Below are 16,109 nucleotides of genomic sequence, written 5' to 3'. Positions count from 1 at the left end.
TGCAAATGTTTATATTTTTACAAAATTGGGCTGATACTATATATTCGGTTCTGAAAACTGTTTTTTCTTTATTGTTGTTTTACAGTGTACCATGAACATCTCCTCCATGCACGTGGGTGAAAATCCCCTACTGAAACACAGAGAGCACTGTAGTTGGATCAAAAGGCTGCTGGTAACGAGAGTGACACCTAAAGCAAAGAATCAGCTTAAGGTTAAAGCACATAGCCTGGCAAATGCCTGCCAGGGAAAGCAGGGTCAGCGATATTCTCATCAGAGGAGTCAGAATTGAAGGCCAAAGGCATTAAAGATATGGGATACCATGTAAGCGCCTCTGGCCCCTACCTCCGCCCCTCATTCCCCTGACACCCCGTTGGCCCCTTGGGGTGAATGGATCCTGTACATCTCTTTGCATCCAATGAAAACCACCCATTTTCTGTCTTTTCCTTAGCTCTTCCTGAGCCCTTGACATATCTGCACATTCTGTCATCATCTCCTCACTGCCCAGATGCCTTTCCTGTAAGTTGTTCTGATAGTCCTTGGGGGAATCGTCCGTCCCCCTGTCCGTTTTTCTTTTTGCTTTCCGGGGCACATAGTCTTCAGAGGTGCGCTTTTCGGCAGCCCGCGGCTGACTCTCTGGCTTTGCCTGGGATTCCAGCTTGCCCTCACCGTGTGGTTTTCCCTCAGCTTCGGACTTGTCCTGCTTTTCTCTCTTCCTCTCATCTTCTGGTTGTCCCTGGTCTTCTGGCCGTCCCTCATTCTGGAGCTCTCCCTCGTGTTCTGACTTCCCCTCCACTTCTGGCTTTTCTTCCTCATCTGACTTTCCTTGATTTTCAGGCTTTACTTCATTTTCTGACTTTCCTTCGCTTTCCAGCTTTCCTTCATTTTCATTGCAGAGTTTTTCCATGTTGAGATGTCCCCTCGTTTTCCTGTCCTGGGGGATGGGATGTGGTGGGGTGGGGGGAGAGAGACAAGAGGAAACAAGGGAGACTGAGGCCTTGGGGGTGGAATGCAGGTCCGGATAGTACTGGCATCTCACCCTTGTCAGCGTTCCCCTGACCTGGCCCAGCCTAGTGTGCCTTCTGGCCACCCTTTACCCCACCATTCCTCCTGCACTGAGAGCCAACCATTTCCCTGGCAGGCCCTGCCACCTTGTACCATCCTTCAGCGTGGCAGAAAGTGTGTATATTATATATGGGGGGGATGGGCAGTGGGGCCCTCAAATTCTGCCCAAGCTGTGCCCTCCACACCCAGACCCCAGCTCTGTGCCTGTCCAGTGCCTCTCCCTCCTTCCGCTGACCTGCAGGGATTCTGGAAAGGTTCCTCCTCCTTTTCTAGCCTTGCAGAGTGCTGAGAACAGACACGCAGACCTGCAGACAGGAGACAGAGAGGGGCTGCACGGTCAGTGGACTGAAGTCCCTTTCCTGAATTTGGGCCCTCCTCATCCAACGTTTCCTCCCCCACCTCCCCTGCATCCAAGCCGCCATTACTTTTCAGGCCTCAGGCACCAGACCAGGATGCTTTCCAAACTATTTTGGATCTCTGGGTCTTCCTCCCGTGCAAGCAACCTGCCCCACCCCCAACCCTTTACGCTGAGGTCAATATTTCCTCCTGGGTGGAGAGGGTGAAAGGGAGTTATTTTCAGAATTTGTCTACGTTTCACTGTCGCACTGCGGGGGCGCACTCCCCCCCCCCCATTTCAGGCTAGAAAATGGATGGAGGGCGCAGAGGAGGGGCGTCGAAGAGGCGGCAGGGCCAGTTGCAGGGTCCTTCATCCCCACCTGCCCACACCACGCCCCGTGCCCCTCCTCACCCATCTCGGGACCCCTTCCCCTCTCCCCGCTGCTCCCGGATCCTAGTCCCATCCGCTTCCACCCCCACCCCGGGCCGCCAGCAGCGCCCACCTTCACACTGACCTGCAGCGCCCGAGCCGGGCCTGCGCCTCCTCTGGCTCGCCTAAGCCCGCTTGCCCCTCGCTCGCCACCCGGGCAGCTCCGGGAGCTGGTTCCGCGCGGGCGACAGGACCAGACCTCGGGGCTGGGGGGGTGGGACGCGGGGGCTGCTGCCCACGTTGGCGCCCTGCCGGTCACGTGAGCGCCGCGTCACCCGAGCCCGGTTTCCCCCCGCCCCGCCCCCTCACCTACATCCCACAGGGACCGGACAGCTGCGGACGGGCTGCGGGGTGGTGTGTGTGGAAAAGGGGGAGTTACCAACAGAGCAGGTGGGGGGAGGCTTCCTGACTGCAGGTGCTTTACCTGGTGCCTCTCAGGTCCTCACTCAGCATCCCTCTGAGATGCCCTTTATCCCCAGTTGTGCCAGCTGATTGCAGGGAGGGTACCCGACTTCTCCAGGAGCGCTCCACACGGAGCCTCACAACCCGTTTTCAAGACCAGCTCCGTCTGACTCCAGAGCCCTGGTGGTGGTGCCCGCCAGGTAGCTGCGCTGCCTCCTTGAGTAGCAGCTATGTCCAGAGCCTCTGCTCTCCTCAGTCCATGTGTCCTCGCTCCCTGGCTGATCTCTGTTCATTTCCCTCTAAACACAGATGATTTCCTAATCTACATATCCAGGTTATTCCCTCCCTTGAGTCTCAGACCCATTTTGCTTTCCCACCAGCAATATAGGAGAGTGCTTATTTCCCCACACACTTTTCAACATAGCGTGTGACATACTTTCTACTTTTCACTAATATGATAGGTGAGAAGTATTATATCGATGGCATTCCTGTTTAACAACAGTTTAAATATCATTGTGAATTGTCTGTTCATGTCTTTTCCACATTTTTCTATTGGGTTGTTGGTCCTTCACACTTTTCAAGTGTTCTTTACACATTAACTATATTAGGCCTTTATCTGTTATATAAGTTGCAAATATTTACTTCCAGTTTGTTAGTTGCCTTTTGACTTTATGATGTATTTCTGCCATGCATTAAAAAAAGTAGTCACATTTATTAGACTTTTATTGCATCTAGATTTTGATTCATAGTTAAGAACGCTTTTCCTATATGAGGTGAAAGAAGAATTCACCATGTCTTCTTTTAATACTCATAAGGTTAGCTGTATTTGTCTTGAGGTCATCTGTGGTTAAGGAATAAAGGTTAAGGAATAAACCAGTGTCAAAGTGAGTTGAATATTCAGCAGACTCAAAGCACTAGAGTAACAAAAATCAAAGCCCAAGGCTTATTAAAAGGGGAGGGGTTTCTTAGGAACTTCAAATGTTTCACTTTAAGGGTAACTGTAAACTGAAAATAAACTAGCCCTCACAAAGTTTTTTCGCTTGGCTTTGCAACATCTAGGTGGACTAGTAAAGTTTAAGTTTTGAGTATAGATTGAGGTGGTTTTAGACAGGAAGCATCCTTACAGACCTGACCAATGCAAACAAAATCTCTGGAGGAAGATTCCATCATCCTAGGCCTCAAATTATTTCAACAAACAGTTGTTTAAATACAATGCCCATACACAAAGATAAGCAGCAACACGAAGATAAAACCCATCATAGGTAAAAAGCACCAGAGAGAACAGACAACACAAACAGATCCATTAGCTTTGAATTATTTGAGTTATCAGGTACAGACTACTAAACCACAGTGCTTACTGTATTCAGATAAATAAAATCCAATCTTGAAAATTTCAACAGGGAACAAGAAATCAGAAAAAGTAGGGGAAAAAAACCCTCCAAAACTAAAAAGTAACTAAGCTGAAATTAGAAACTCAGTGGATGCCCTTAACAGCATATTAGATGCAGCCCAAGAGAGAATTAAAGAACTAGAAATTCTATTCAGATGAAATTATCCATAAGGCTGCATGGGTAGTCAAAAAGATGGAAAATACAGACAAGAGGGTACGATAAGGTCTGATGCATGTTTAATTGGAGTTCCAGAAGGAGAAGAGAAATGGAATTGTTCAGAGGCAATCTAAAGAATTAATGGCTGAGGATTATTCAAAATTGATGAAAGACATTGATCCATAGGATCCAAGGAGTCCAACAAATCCCAAACAGCATAAATAAAAAGAAACCCACATATAGAATGCATAATAGTGAACTTGCAGAGAATTCAAGACAAAGAGAAAAATCAAAAAGGTAGCCAAAAAAAAATAGAGTATGCCTCAAAAGGAACAAGTTAGGCTAATTACTAGCTTTGCAACAGCAATGATGAAAGCATGAATACGGTGAAATGACATCTTTAGTATCTTGAAAGAAAATCAATGCCAACCAAGAAATTAATAACCAGCAAAAATACCCTTCAAAAATGAAGGTGAAATAAAAGCTTTACAAATAAAAACAGAGAGAGTTTCCAGCAGCAGGCATAAACCAAAGTAAGTACTGAATTCTACAGGGCATTTTTCAGATAACAGGAAAATGATCTCAGATGGAAGACTGGGGATGAAGAAAGGAATAAAAAGCAATTAAAAGGCTAAATATCTATATAAATTTAAGTCAATATTATATAAAATAATATTATCTTGTTAATTTATATTGACAACATAAGAGTCAAGAGAGCTAAAGTATTTAAAGTTTGGGCATTATCTAGGGAGTGTGTAGAAGTATAAATTAATATTGGTCAAGACTTTAATAAGTCAAGACTGTATGCTATAATTGCCAGATAACTATTAAGGAAGAGTAAGAGTGTAAAACTTCTAAGCTAATAGAGGGGTAAAAATAAGAAAATAACCAATCCTAAAGAAGAAAAAACTAACATAAATCAGGTGGGACATAGAGACAGAACTTGGTACAATGGTTATATCCAGTATTAATATCAGTAAGTATATTAAATGTAAATGGTGTACTTGAAACAATTAAAAAACAAGCTTTTCAGACTGGAAAAAACCCAACTATGTACTATTTACAAAAGACTATCTGAAATATAAAGATACATAAGGACTGAAAGTAAAAGTACAGGGAAAAAAAACCATGAAAACACTAACCAAAAGAAAGACATTATAGTTAAATTAATAACAAAATAGGTAAGGAGTGTCACCTCATGATATTTAAAATTTGTATGCATTTATTAAATTGACCTCAAAATAAATAAAATAAAATTTAACAGAAATACAGGAGAATAAATAAATCCTCCATTTCAGTGTTAACACTCCTATCTAACTGTGTAAATAAAGTGTTGAAAGAAAAAAACACTAACTTAAAATTCTATACCCAGTGAAATAATCCTTCAAATGTGGAGGAGAAATAAAATACTTTCTCAGACAACAAAAAGTGATGGGATTCAGCATCAGCAAACCTTTCCTTCAGGAAATGTTAAAAGTTTTTCTTCAGGCAGCAGAAAAATGATACAGGCCAACAACTCAGATCTACATAAAGGAAGAGCTATGGAAATGCAATAAATGAAAGTAAAATGAATTTTTTTTTCTTTTTTCTCTCTTTTTTTTTTTGCGGTATGCGGGCCTCTCACTGTTGTGGCCTCTCCCGTTGCGGAGCACAGGCTCCGGACGTGCAGGTTCAGTGGCCACGGCCCACGGGCCCAGCCGCTCCGCAGCATGTGGGATCTTCCCGGAGCAGGGCACAAACCCGTGTCCCCTGCATCGGCAGGCAGACTCTCAACCACTGCACCACCAGGGAAGCCCTTGTCTTATTCTTAATTGATATAAAAATAACTCTTTATCTAAAGTAATAATGTATTAAGTGACTGTAACAAATGGATGAATGAAATGAATGAACATTCTGTAATAAGGTATCTGTACTACATATAAGTGAAGCAAAAGAGTGTTATTTGAAAGTGATCTTAGTTAAAAATGTAAACTCGAGGAAAATCATTGAAAATTCTTTTAAAGACATATAACTGATACACTAATAAGACAAGTGGAATCATGTAAAATACTCAATTAAAACTAGAGAAGGCAGGGGGGCTTCACTGGTGGCGTAATGGTTGAGAATCCGCCTACCAATTCAGGGGCCACGGGTTTGAGCCCTGGTCCGGAAGATCCCACATGCCGCAGAGCAACTAAGCCCATGCGCCACAACTACTGTGCCTGACCTCTAGAGCCTGCAAGCCACAGCTATTGAAGCCCATGCACCTAGAGCCCGTGCTCCTCAACAAGAGAAGCCACTGCAATGAGAAGCCCATGCACCGCAATGAAGAGTAGCCCCGACTCACCGCAACTAGAGAAAGCCCACGTGCAGCAATGAAGACTCAATGCAGTCAAAAATAAAAATAAAAAAATAAATAAATGTATTAAAAAAAAAACTAGAGAAGGCAGAAGAAGCCTCTGGCAACAAATAGAAAACAGTTATAAACATGGTTGATATTAAATCCAAATATATCAAGAATCATTTTAAATGTGAATGGTCTAAATACACCAATTAAAGATAGAAATTATCAGAGTGTATTAAAAAAAACCCAACTATATATTGTGTACAAGAAGCCCACTTTAAATTTAAAGAGTGAGAGGTTAAAAGTAAAGCAACAGAGAAAGATCTTCACTAATCAGAAGAAACCTGGACAAAAAAAGAAAGCTGGGGTAGTTACATACATTCAGACAAAGCAGAACAAGGAAAATTATCAGAGATCAGAAGAGGCACTACATAATGATAGAGGGATCAATTCTGAGAAAAACACATAATAATCCTAAACGTGTATATGCACCTAACAAAAGTGTCATAATATATGAGGTAAAAACTGATAGAACTGAAAGGAGAAACTGACAAATCCATTATTAGAGTTGAAGACTTCAATGCCGCCATCCAGTAATTGACAGATTAAGCAGGCAGAATATCAATAAGGATATAGTCGAACAGTACTATCAATCAACTTGATTTAATTGACATTTATAGAACATTCCATCCAACATCAGAACATATTTATTTTCAAGCTCATATAGAACATTCACCAAGAGAGTCCTATTCTAGGTCATAAAACACACCTTAACAAATTTGAAAGAATAGAAATCATAAAAGTATGCTCTCAGTAGAATTAAACTAGAAATCAATAACAGGATAGATGGAAAACCCAAATATTTGGAAATTAAACAACACACTTCTAAATAACACATGAATCCAAGAAGAATTCTCAAGAAAAATGTAAAAATGCTTTGAACTAAATGAAAATACAACATATCAAAATCTTTGGGATGAATCAACAGTAGTGCTTAAAGGGAAATTTCTAGCTTAAATGCATATATGGAAAAGAAGAAGGTTCTAACATCAATAACCTACACTTTCTCTTCAGGAGACTAAAGAAAGAAGAGTAATTTAAGCCTAGAGCAAACAGGAAAAAAGAAATATTAGAGACAAAATCAAGGAAAGTGAAAACAGGAAAACAACAGAGGAAATCAACAAAACCAAAAGCTGGTTCTTTGAAAAGATAAATAAAACTGTTAAATCTCTTACCAGGGTAACCAAGGAAAAAAGAAAGAAGGCTCATATTAAAATATCAGAAGTGAAAGTGGGGTTATCACTCCTAATTCCATGGACATTATCTTCTTAATGAAGGAATACTATTAACAACTCTATGCCTACAAATTTGATAACTTAGATGAAATGGACTAATTACTCAAAAGGTACAAACTACTAAAACTCACACAAGGGGAAAAAGATAACCTGAATAATTCTGTACCTACTAAAGAAATTGAATCAATAATTAATAACCTTCCAAAGATAGAAATCACTAGGACCAAATTCTACCAAACATTTAAGGATCACCAGTAAACATTTAGAAATCACCAGTGAATTTTACCAAACATTTAAGTTAGAAATAATACCAATTCTCCACAATCCCTTCCATAAAACTGAAGTAGAGAACACTTGACTCATTCTGTGAAACCAATTATTACCCTAATTCCAAAACCAGATAAAATATACTACAAGAAAGCAAAACTAAAGACCAATATTTCTAATGAACGCATACAGAAAATCCTCAACAAAATATTATGAAATTGAATCCAATAACGTATAAAAAGTTAGGCACCAAACAAGTGAAATTTATTCTAGGTATTCAAGGCTGACTCAACATTTGAAAATCAATCAATATAATCCACCACGTTAACAGACTAAAGAAGAAAAATCATATGATCTTTATTATTTGATGCAGAAAAAGCATTTGACAGAATCCAACACCCAATCATGATAAAAGCTCTCAAACTAGGATTAGAGGGGAACTTCCTCAATTTGATAAAGAATACAAGAAACTAACATTATACTTAGTGGTGAGAAAGTAGACACTTAACCCTAAGGTCAGGAACAGGCCAAGGGTGTCCTTTCTCATTGTTCCTATTAAACATCATACTGGAAGTCCTAGCTAGTGCAGTAAGACAAAAAAGGAAATAAAAAGTATACAGATTGGAATGGAGGAAATAAAACTATATTTGCAGATGACATGATGGTCTATGTAGAAAATGCCAAAGCATTGACAAACTCCTGGCCACAAGATCGCAGGATGTAAGTTAATATATAAAAGTTACTTGCTGGGACTTCCCTGCTGGCGCAGTGGTTGAGAGTCCGCCTGCCGATGCAGGGGACACGGGTTTGTGCCCCGGTCCGGGAAGATCCCACATGCCGCGGAGCGGCTGGGCCCGTGAGCCATGGCCACTGAGCTTGCGTGTCCGGAGCCTGTGCTCCGCAATGGGAGAGGCCACAACAGTGAGAGGCCCACGTACCGCAAAAAAAAAAAAAAAAAAGTTACTTGCTTTCCTATATACCAGTAATGAACAATTGGAATTTGATTATTTAAAAGTGCCATTTATAATAGCATTCCCACAACACAGGATGTGACAAAAGACTCTAAGTGTATCACAAATGCATGAAACAACTTCACTGAAAGGGATGGAAAAATTAGGCACTGGCATAGGTAACTTTGGAAATGAGTGGAGTCTGTAAGACTAAAGACAAAATTTTCTCTATATATATTTAAAAATATATAAAGACACATATATATACACATACATACATATATATGGAGAGACAGAGATGCATATATATGCATGGGTTATTATATACCCATATATCTTCTTTCTCTGTCTACCGAGAGGGCCTATAAACAATGATATCCCAATAGTAACGAGTACACCTAACACCCAAATCTTGGTTTTTAATACCATTCTCCAACCAAAGGTACCAGGGTTCCTTGGAGAAATGGCTGATTCTAGGACTTGGGCAGGAAATATGCAAGGTAAGACTAGAGCATCTTGTAGTGCTAGAAAGAGTTTTTTAAAAAAGCACACACATACACAATGATGGAAGTATGTCAAATAGATCCAAGAGCCAACTGAAAGAGCTTCCAATGGCCAAAAGTGGAACAATTTGAGCAATGAAAGTATATAAAATAGTATTAGATTATAGTCCAAAGAATAAAATTAATGAGCCCATACTTATATAAATAAATTGAATATATTAATAAACGGGGGAGAAATCAAATATCCTATGCAGAATTCCAAATAAATGTTGGAGATACTCCATCCTCAAGGCGGTAACTTTGGAAATGAGGTAACTTTGAAATAACACCGCATTCTTTAAGTGTGGACTGTGCAGAGTGACTTTCTTCCAGAGTACAGTCTGGAAAGGGAGAAATAAAAGGGTAACTTTACCATGGAGAATCCTGACAAACACTACCTCAGCCAGGTGATCAACGTTAACATCAACAGGAATAATATTGATAGCATATATCCTTTATATGATGCCACTTTACCTGTGCGATCTTCTTCCCAGAAGCACTTAACACCTGTCTAACCACAAGAAAAAAATCAAGCAAACTGATATTGTGGTACATTATACAAAGTACCTGACCAGTACTTCTCAAGAACGTCAAGGCATAAGAAACAGGGCAAGTGTGAAAAACTGTCACAGCCAAGAGGAGCCTAAGGAGACACAATGACTAAATGTAAGGTGGTAACCTGGATAGGATCTTGGAACAGTAAAAGGACATTAGGGAAAAACTGAGGAAATATGAATAAAGTATGTACTTTGGTAAATAATAATGTATCAACATTGGTTCATTGTGACAAACACTTCAAACTAAAGTAAGCTGTTAATAATAGGCGATATTAGGTATGGGGTAAACGGAATCTATATATCTTTGCAATAATTCTGTAAATTTACAACTGTCCTAAAATAAAAGTTTATTTAAAGAAACACTATAAGCAAATAAAAGGCTAATGAAGAGCCAGAGGAAAAAAATCACATAGGTAGATGGGTCTGCTGAAATGATAAGCCAGGGCTTAACAGGAATTTCCTAGGGGACAGCTCCTTCTAAGAAGAAAATGTCAGCAGACAAGAGATTAACAGGTGAGAATAGCACAGCATCTGGTCACTCAGATTTTTCTCCTGGCTCAATCTCCTGTATCTAAATCCAGTGGAGAGGGCTGTATGCAAAAACACAAACAAACCAACAAAAAACTTGGAAAGGTGTGTTTTATAAGACCTTCATAAATATCAAGGCCCAAGCGACAACTGGGTGCTACCCACCGGAGTTAGGGAAACTCTACTGTAGGTAGAGAATTCTCCACCCTTCTGTTGTGACACTGTGTTTCTTTAGTCCATCATGATCTCCAGCACATCAGCAGCAGTGGGGGCCTTAGGAGGGTACAGGACAAACTAGAAGAGGCACAGCGCCCAAGAGTCATGGCATTACACAGGGGAGAGTGACACCCACCTCTCAGCTGTCTGGATTTATTTATGGACACATGTGAGAGCTCCCTCAGCCCTCTCCCAAACATTTCATGGGGTTCTGGTCCTGCTAGTGCAGGAGAGAGGATAGGAGCCAGCCTAACACAGTTCACACACTCAACATCTCATCGGATATTCTCCACAGGCCTGGAAGGCAAGTTTTATCCCCAATTCACTGATGCTAAGACTCTCCCTTACAATAATGGATCTATAATAATTGCCAGGTTGACTCTTCCAGCTTTGAGTCCCAGAGGTAATGTGAATTTTACTTATCATTTCATGTCCTGACAACAGAAATTTTATGTGTCTCCACTGCCTTCGTAAGCCGAACAGTACTTTTGATTGCTTGGTATTGCTTTCCTATATTTTTTATCTTTCATTATTGTTATGATAAAAGTAATGTGTTTTTTAAAGAGAATATAAACAGATGAACAAAAAACAGAAAAAAATCACCCATAGATAACCACTGTTAATCTTTTAGTAGACACAGCTTTCCGAGTTTTTTCTGTACATGAATCACTAGGTATCTTTGTAGTTTTACAAAAATGGACTGATGCCGTATATATGGTTCTGGAAACTGGTTTTTTAAACATTTTACAATGCACCATAAACATTTTTCCATGCAATGGATGAAAATCTGCTACTGAAACACACAGGGCTGCAGTTGGATAAAGAGAGTGACACCTAAAGCATAGTATTAGCATAAGGTTAAATAAAGCATAGGGCCTTGCAAATGCCTGCCAGGGGCACTACACAAAAGGAATGTCTTCAAAGCCCCTTTGTGGGGCCCTGCAGCCACCCCTGAGTTCCCTTGGGCCCCTCGGGTGGAAGGGGTCCTGTAAACTTTTTTGCATCCACATAAACCCCCCCAATTTCTGTCTGGTTTTCTTCACCTCATCCTCCACCCTGGCCATCTCGTCAAATTCTCTTATCATCTCTTCATTGCTCAAATGCATATCGTGTATGGCCTCCTTGTATTCCTTGAGACACTGAGCCAGCCCCTTGTTGGTTTTTCTTTTGGCCTTCCTGGGTACATCATCCCCAGCTGGGCGCTTTCCTGCAGCCCTTGGTTCGCTGGCTGGCTTTTCTTCTTTTGGCTTTCCCTCGCTCACTGGCTTTCCCTCACTCTCTGGTTTTCCTTCTTTTGGTTTTCCCTCACTCACTGGCTTTCCTTCTTTTGGCTTTGCCTCACTGTCTGGCTTTTCTTTATCCTTTAGTACTTCCTCATCTTCTGTCTTTCCCTTGAGATCTATCCTTCCCTTGTTTTCTAACTTTTCCTTGTCTTCCACAGTACAAGCTACTCCCGGCTTTCCCACATCCGGTGGCTGTCCTTTGTTTTCCATCTTGCCTTGGTTCTCAGGCTTTCCTTCATTTTCACTGCAGAGTTTTTCCATGTTGAGTGTCCCTTCCTTTTCCTGTCCTGGGGATGGGGCAGGGGGAAGAGAAGACAAAGAGGAAACAAGGGAGACTGAGGGCTTGGGGATGGAATGCAGGTCCGGATAGTAGCAGTCGCTTCTCGCCCCTTGTCAGGGGTCCCCTGACCTGGCCCGGACTTCCTAGTGTGCCTTCTGCCCACCCTTTACCCCACCATTCCTCGTGCACACGTGAGCCAACCATTTCCCAGACAGACCCTGCCATTTTTCCCTACGCTTGCTCAGCATGGCAGAGTGTGTGTAAATGTGTTGGGAAGTGGGCAGTGGGGCCCCCAATTCTGCCCGAGCCGTGCCCTCCACACTCCCCACCCCTCTGGGTCCCTGTCCAGTGCCCTCCTCCTTCACTGACCTGCGGGTATTCTGGACAGGTTCCTCCTCCTTCTCTAGCCCAGTAGAGCACTGGGAACAACAGATACGTACACCTGAAGACAGACAGGAGACCGGGAATGAGGCATCGGTGGATGCACAGGGACTCGGGTCCTTTTTCCGAATCCCGGTCCTCCTCATCCAATGTTTCCCTCCCCCACCTCCTCCGCCCCCACAGCACCCCAGCCGCCATTTCTGTTCACTCCTCCGGCGCCAGACCAGGATGTTTTCCAAACTAATTTTGGATCTCTGCGTCCTTCTCCCCCAGAGGAAACTCGCCCCCCCACCCTTGAGGTCAACTTTTACTCTGCGCACAGAGTGCCAGAAGGGGTTTATTTCCACTGTCTCACTGCTGGGGCACCCCCCAACTCATCATCTCCGGCTCCAAAATGGACGGAGGGTAGAGAAGAAGTGTGCAGAAAGGCGAATGGGTACTTGGGGTGTCCGCCTTCCCCACCCTCTGCCCAATGGCCGCTTGCTCCCCCCTTAGCCGTTTTTCCCACCGCCATCTCTATCTACACTCTGGCCAGCTCCCCTCGACCCGGACCCCATCCCCAACCTTTTTCCTTTGCGCGCCCGTTCCTCCTCCCCCATTCCGATGTCACGCAGGCAGCGACGAGAGCTCTCACACTGACCTGAAAGAACCTGGAGCAACAATTAGGGGCGCCCAGACGGCTCCGGGTCCGACAGCAGGGAGGGAGAGCTGGCACCCGGACCGGTGCCCACTTCGGAGCCCGGCGATCACGTGAGCGCTGCGTCACCCGAGCTCCGCCCTCGCACCCCGCCCACCAGCCGGAGTCTGCAAGCCGCCCACCGCCTCCCTACGGCAGGTCCCCCAGCCAACCTCTCCCGGCCCTTTTGTCCTTTTCCTCTTCTTGAGAAGTTGGTCACAGAAAGAATTTTAATAAAAAACACAGAAGCTTTTATTAATGGACTGGGCGGTCCGGGGGAGGAGTCTATAACGTTGCTCTTAAATTCCGTTGAGAGAACGTAGACTCACCAATGAAATCTTACGCATGTGAACTTTAATATTGTACAAAGGGTAGAATATTGCACTTTAGAAAAAAATTAAGAAAAATGTTCCCGTCAAAATGAAGCTGTCCCTTTTTCCTGGTATGCTCAAACATAAATTTTCTAATGAATTAAATATTTAGATCTGAAAATGAAATTATATTTGAAGCAGAATGAAAGAATGAGTTTTTTAAGTGAGACTGAATACACAACGGACGATGACCAGACCATATATGACAATAGAATTGTGACCCACAACCTCTGTAGCAAGCAGCCCCGCAAGCCAAATCACAGCCTCTACAGCAATCTTCAGGACTTGATCAATGACTGCCAGCCTCCCTATTTTTGCCCAGCCCCAATTAGAGAAACCTAAATATGCTCCCCAAACCAGTAAAAAATGCCGCTGCTTCTAGTTACCTGGCTTCCAGCTTTTCCCTGACAACAACTTCCAATTAGAGAAAACCTGGTCTTCCTTTTTTTCATTCTAAAGCTTTCCCATTCCCTTGCCTGTCTTTAAGTCTCTGCCAAACACAAGTTAGGGGAGCTAACTCCCTTGTTATAACACGCTGTGAATAACTAGCCTCTGCTTTTACATAAGCTTTCTGTGTAGAAGGTCTTTAAAAATATAATAACTGAAAGTTAAACAATTAAGAACAGCGTTGATGGATTTGATTACATTAAAATGTGTAACAGATTTGTTAAGGGATTGGGACACATGCATTTCTCCCTGCTCTTGTTTTTCTTTTATTTTTTATTGAAATATACTTGAATTACAATGTTGTGTTAATTACTGCTGTACAGCAAAGTGACTCAGTTATACATATATATATATATATATACATTCTTTTTCATATTCTTTTCCATTATGGTTTATCAAAACATATTGAATATAGTTCCCTGTGCTCTACAGTAGGACATTGTTGTTTATCCATTCTATAAATACCAGTTTGCATCTGCTAATCCCAAACTCCTGCTCCTACCCTCTCCCACCCCCCTACCCTGCCTGCTCTTGTTGAGTGTACTGGTAAAATTTTCTGAAGGGCAACTTTGTAAATTGTTTAAAAATAAAAATATTTTATATTTTGGCCCAGCAATTCCACCTCTAATATTTATCCATGGAGATAATTAGTAAGGTGCTAAAATAGAATCTTATGTTTTAAAACGTTTTATGGTTTTAAATTCCCATAACAATTATTTGTTATGCATTTATCCTTTGCTGGAACTGGGGCTCCAGTAGTGATTCTGTAGGCTTTGTTTATAAAGGGAAAAAAATGGAGCATCACAATTGTCCATCGGTACAGATTTAGTTACATAATCTTCTTAGTACATTTGTTTACCCTAGTTATCTTTGGACATTTGGTTAGAAAAATAATCCTTTTATGTTGGGTGCTCAATATGCAGTAAAATTAATTATTAACTATCCATAACCCCAAATTACTGTGGATGGTGGGACACAAAGGATAACCAGAGGATGTGGTTTTGACCTCTAGAGAATACCACCTATCTGCCAGGCATTATGCTAGCTACCTTATCTGGTGTAGATTTCATTTATATCTGATTGAAGAACTCATGCTTCAATGAAGCGGAATGATTTATAAAGCTACAGTCTTAACTCACTGTAGTACTGGAATAAAGATAGAAAGAGGAATAAAACAGAGAGCCCACTAACATCTCCAGGTATAAAAGTTTTTAGTATATGATAAGGAAGCATTTCTGATCAGTAGTAAGATATAGGTTATTATGGAAATTAAACTTGTATAATTAATAGTTAAAGGAAAATGAAGAGCCATATTTTCTGACATACACTTAAATGCTTTTCAGAGTAGGCAAGAAAAATGAAACAAAAGGTATCCAGAATGGAAGGAAAGAAGTAAAACTATCTCTGTTTGCAAATGACATGATCATGCATATAGAAAATCCCAAGGAATCCACTAAAGAACTATGAGAAAGAAAGAGTTCAGCAATGTGGTAGAATACAAGATCAACATACGAAAATCAACTGTGTTTCTATATGCTAGCAAAAAACAATTCAAAGAGGAAAGTAAGGAAACATTTCCATTCAAAATATCATCAAAAAGAGGGGACTTCCCTGGTGTCCAGTGGTTAAGACTCCACACTCCCAATGCAGGGGGCCTGGGCTCAATCCCTGCTCAGGGAACTAGATCCCACATGCATGCCACAACTAAGAGTCCACATGCTGCAACTAAGAGTCTGCATACTACAACTAAAAGATCCTGCACACAGCAACGAAGATCCCACGTGCCACAACTAAGACCCAGGGCAGCCAAATAAATAAATAAAAATTTAAAAACTTGCTTAGATTTCAAAAAAAATCATCAAAAATGATAAACCATTTAGAAATAAATTTATTTTGAAAATCCAAGACTTGTATACTGAAAACTATAAAGAATTGTTGAACAAAATTAAAGAATACCTAAATAAATGGAAAGATAGCCTATGTTCATAGATTGGAAGACTTCATATTGTTAAGATGGGCAATACTTCCTAAGCTGATCTACAGACTCGACACAACCTCTATCAAAATATCAGATGGTTTCTTTGCAGATTTTGATAAGCTGATCCCAAAATTCATATGGAAATGCAAGGAACTCAGAATAGACAAAAACAATCTTGAAAGGGAAGGATAAAGTTTGAGATCTCATACTTCCGTATTTCAAAACTTATTATATAGCT

General features: G+C 41.5%; 2 protein-coding genes and 1 long non-coding RNA gene across 4 annotated transcripts in view; 1 reads left to right on the top strand and 2 right to left on the bottom strand.

Moving 5' to 3' along the window:
- The window catches only part of LOC117199130 (uncharacterized), a 32,885-nt gene extending 29,941 nt beyond the window's left edge, over positions 1-2,944 (top strand). Inside the window, exon 5 of the long non-coding RNA XR_007474972.1 lies at positions 86-2,944. This is a non-coding gene — a long non-coding RNA (uncharacterized LOC117199130). The remainder of the gene's footprint in view (positions 1-85) is intronic.
- TCEAL3 (transcription elongation factor A like 3) lies at positions 48-10,911 on the bottom strand. The gene is given in 4 exon segments (XM_033417711.2): positions 48-381; positions 383-931; positions 1,298-1,367; positions 2,253-10,911. Coding segments are annotated over 4 exon segments (678 nt in total). The 5' UTR covers positions 2,282-10,911; the 3' UTR covers positions 48-351.
- Positions 10,912-11,065: 154 nt separating this feature from the next.
- TCEAL4 (transcription elongation factor A like 4) lies at positions 11,066-13,177 on the bottom strand. Of its 2 annotated transcripts, none has more exons than XM_012539355.3 (3): positions 13,040-13,177; positions 12,388-12,460; positions 11,066-12,025 (listed from the first exon to the last, which is right to left on the bottom strand). In XM_012539355.3, the coding sequence occupies exon 3, from the start codon at positions 11,997-11,999 to the stop codon at positions 11,355-11,357; it is 645 nt and encodes a 214-aa protein (XP_012394809.2). In that variant the 5' UTR covers positions 12,000-12,025; positions 12,388-12,460; positions 13,040-13,177; the 3' UTR covers positions 11,066-11,354. The 2 variants fall into 2 exon arrangements, with proteins under 2 accessions (XP_012394809.2, XP_033273600.2); XM_033417709.2 differs by lacking the exon at positions 13,040-13,177 and adding an exon at positions 12,964-12,987.
- Between the last annotated feature and the right edge of the window lie 2,932 nt (positions 13,178-16,109).

Source organism: Orcinus orca, chromosome X (assembly GCF_937001465.1).
Source record: "Orcinus orca chromosome X, mOrcOrc1.1, whole genome shotgun sequence".
NCBI classification, from domain to species: Eukaryota; Metazoa; Chordata; class Mammalia; order Artiodactyla; family Delphinidae; genus Orcinus; species Orcinus orca.
This window is presented reverse-complemented; position numbering and strand designations above follow the sequence as displayed.

Excerpts from the sequence above, each read along its gene's own strand:
- TCEAL4 (XM_012539355.3), bottom strand. The coding sequence starts at position 11,999 with ATGGAAAAACTCTGCAGTGAAAATGAAGGAAAGCCTGAGAACCAAGGC.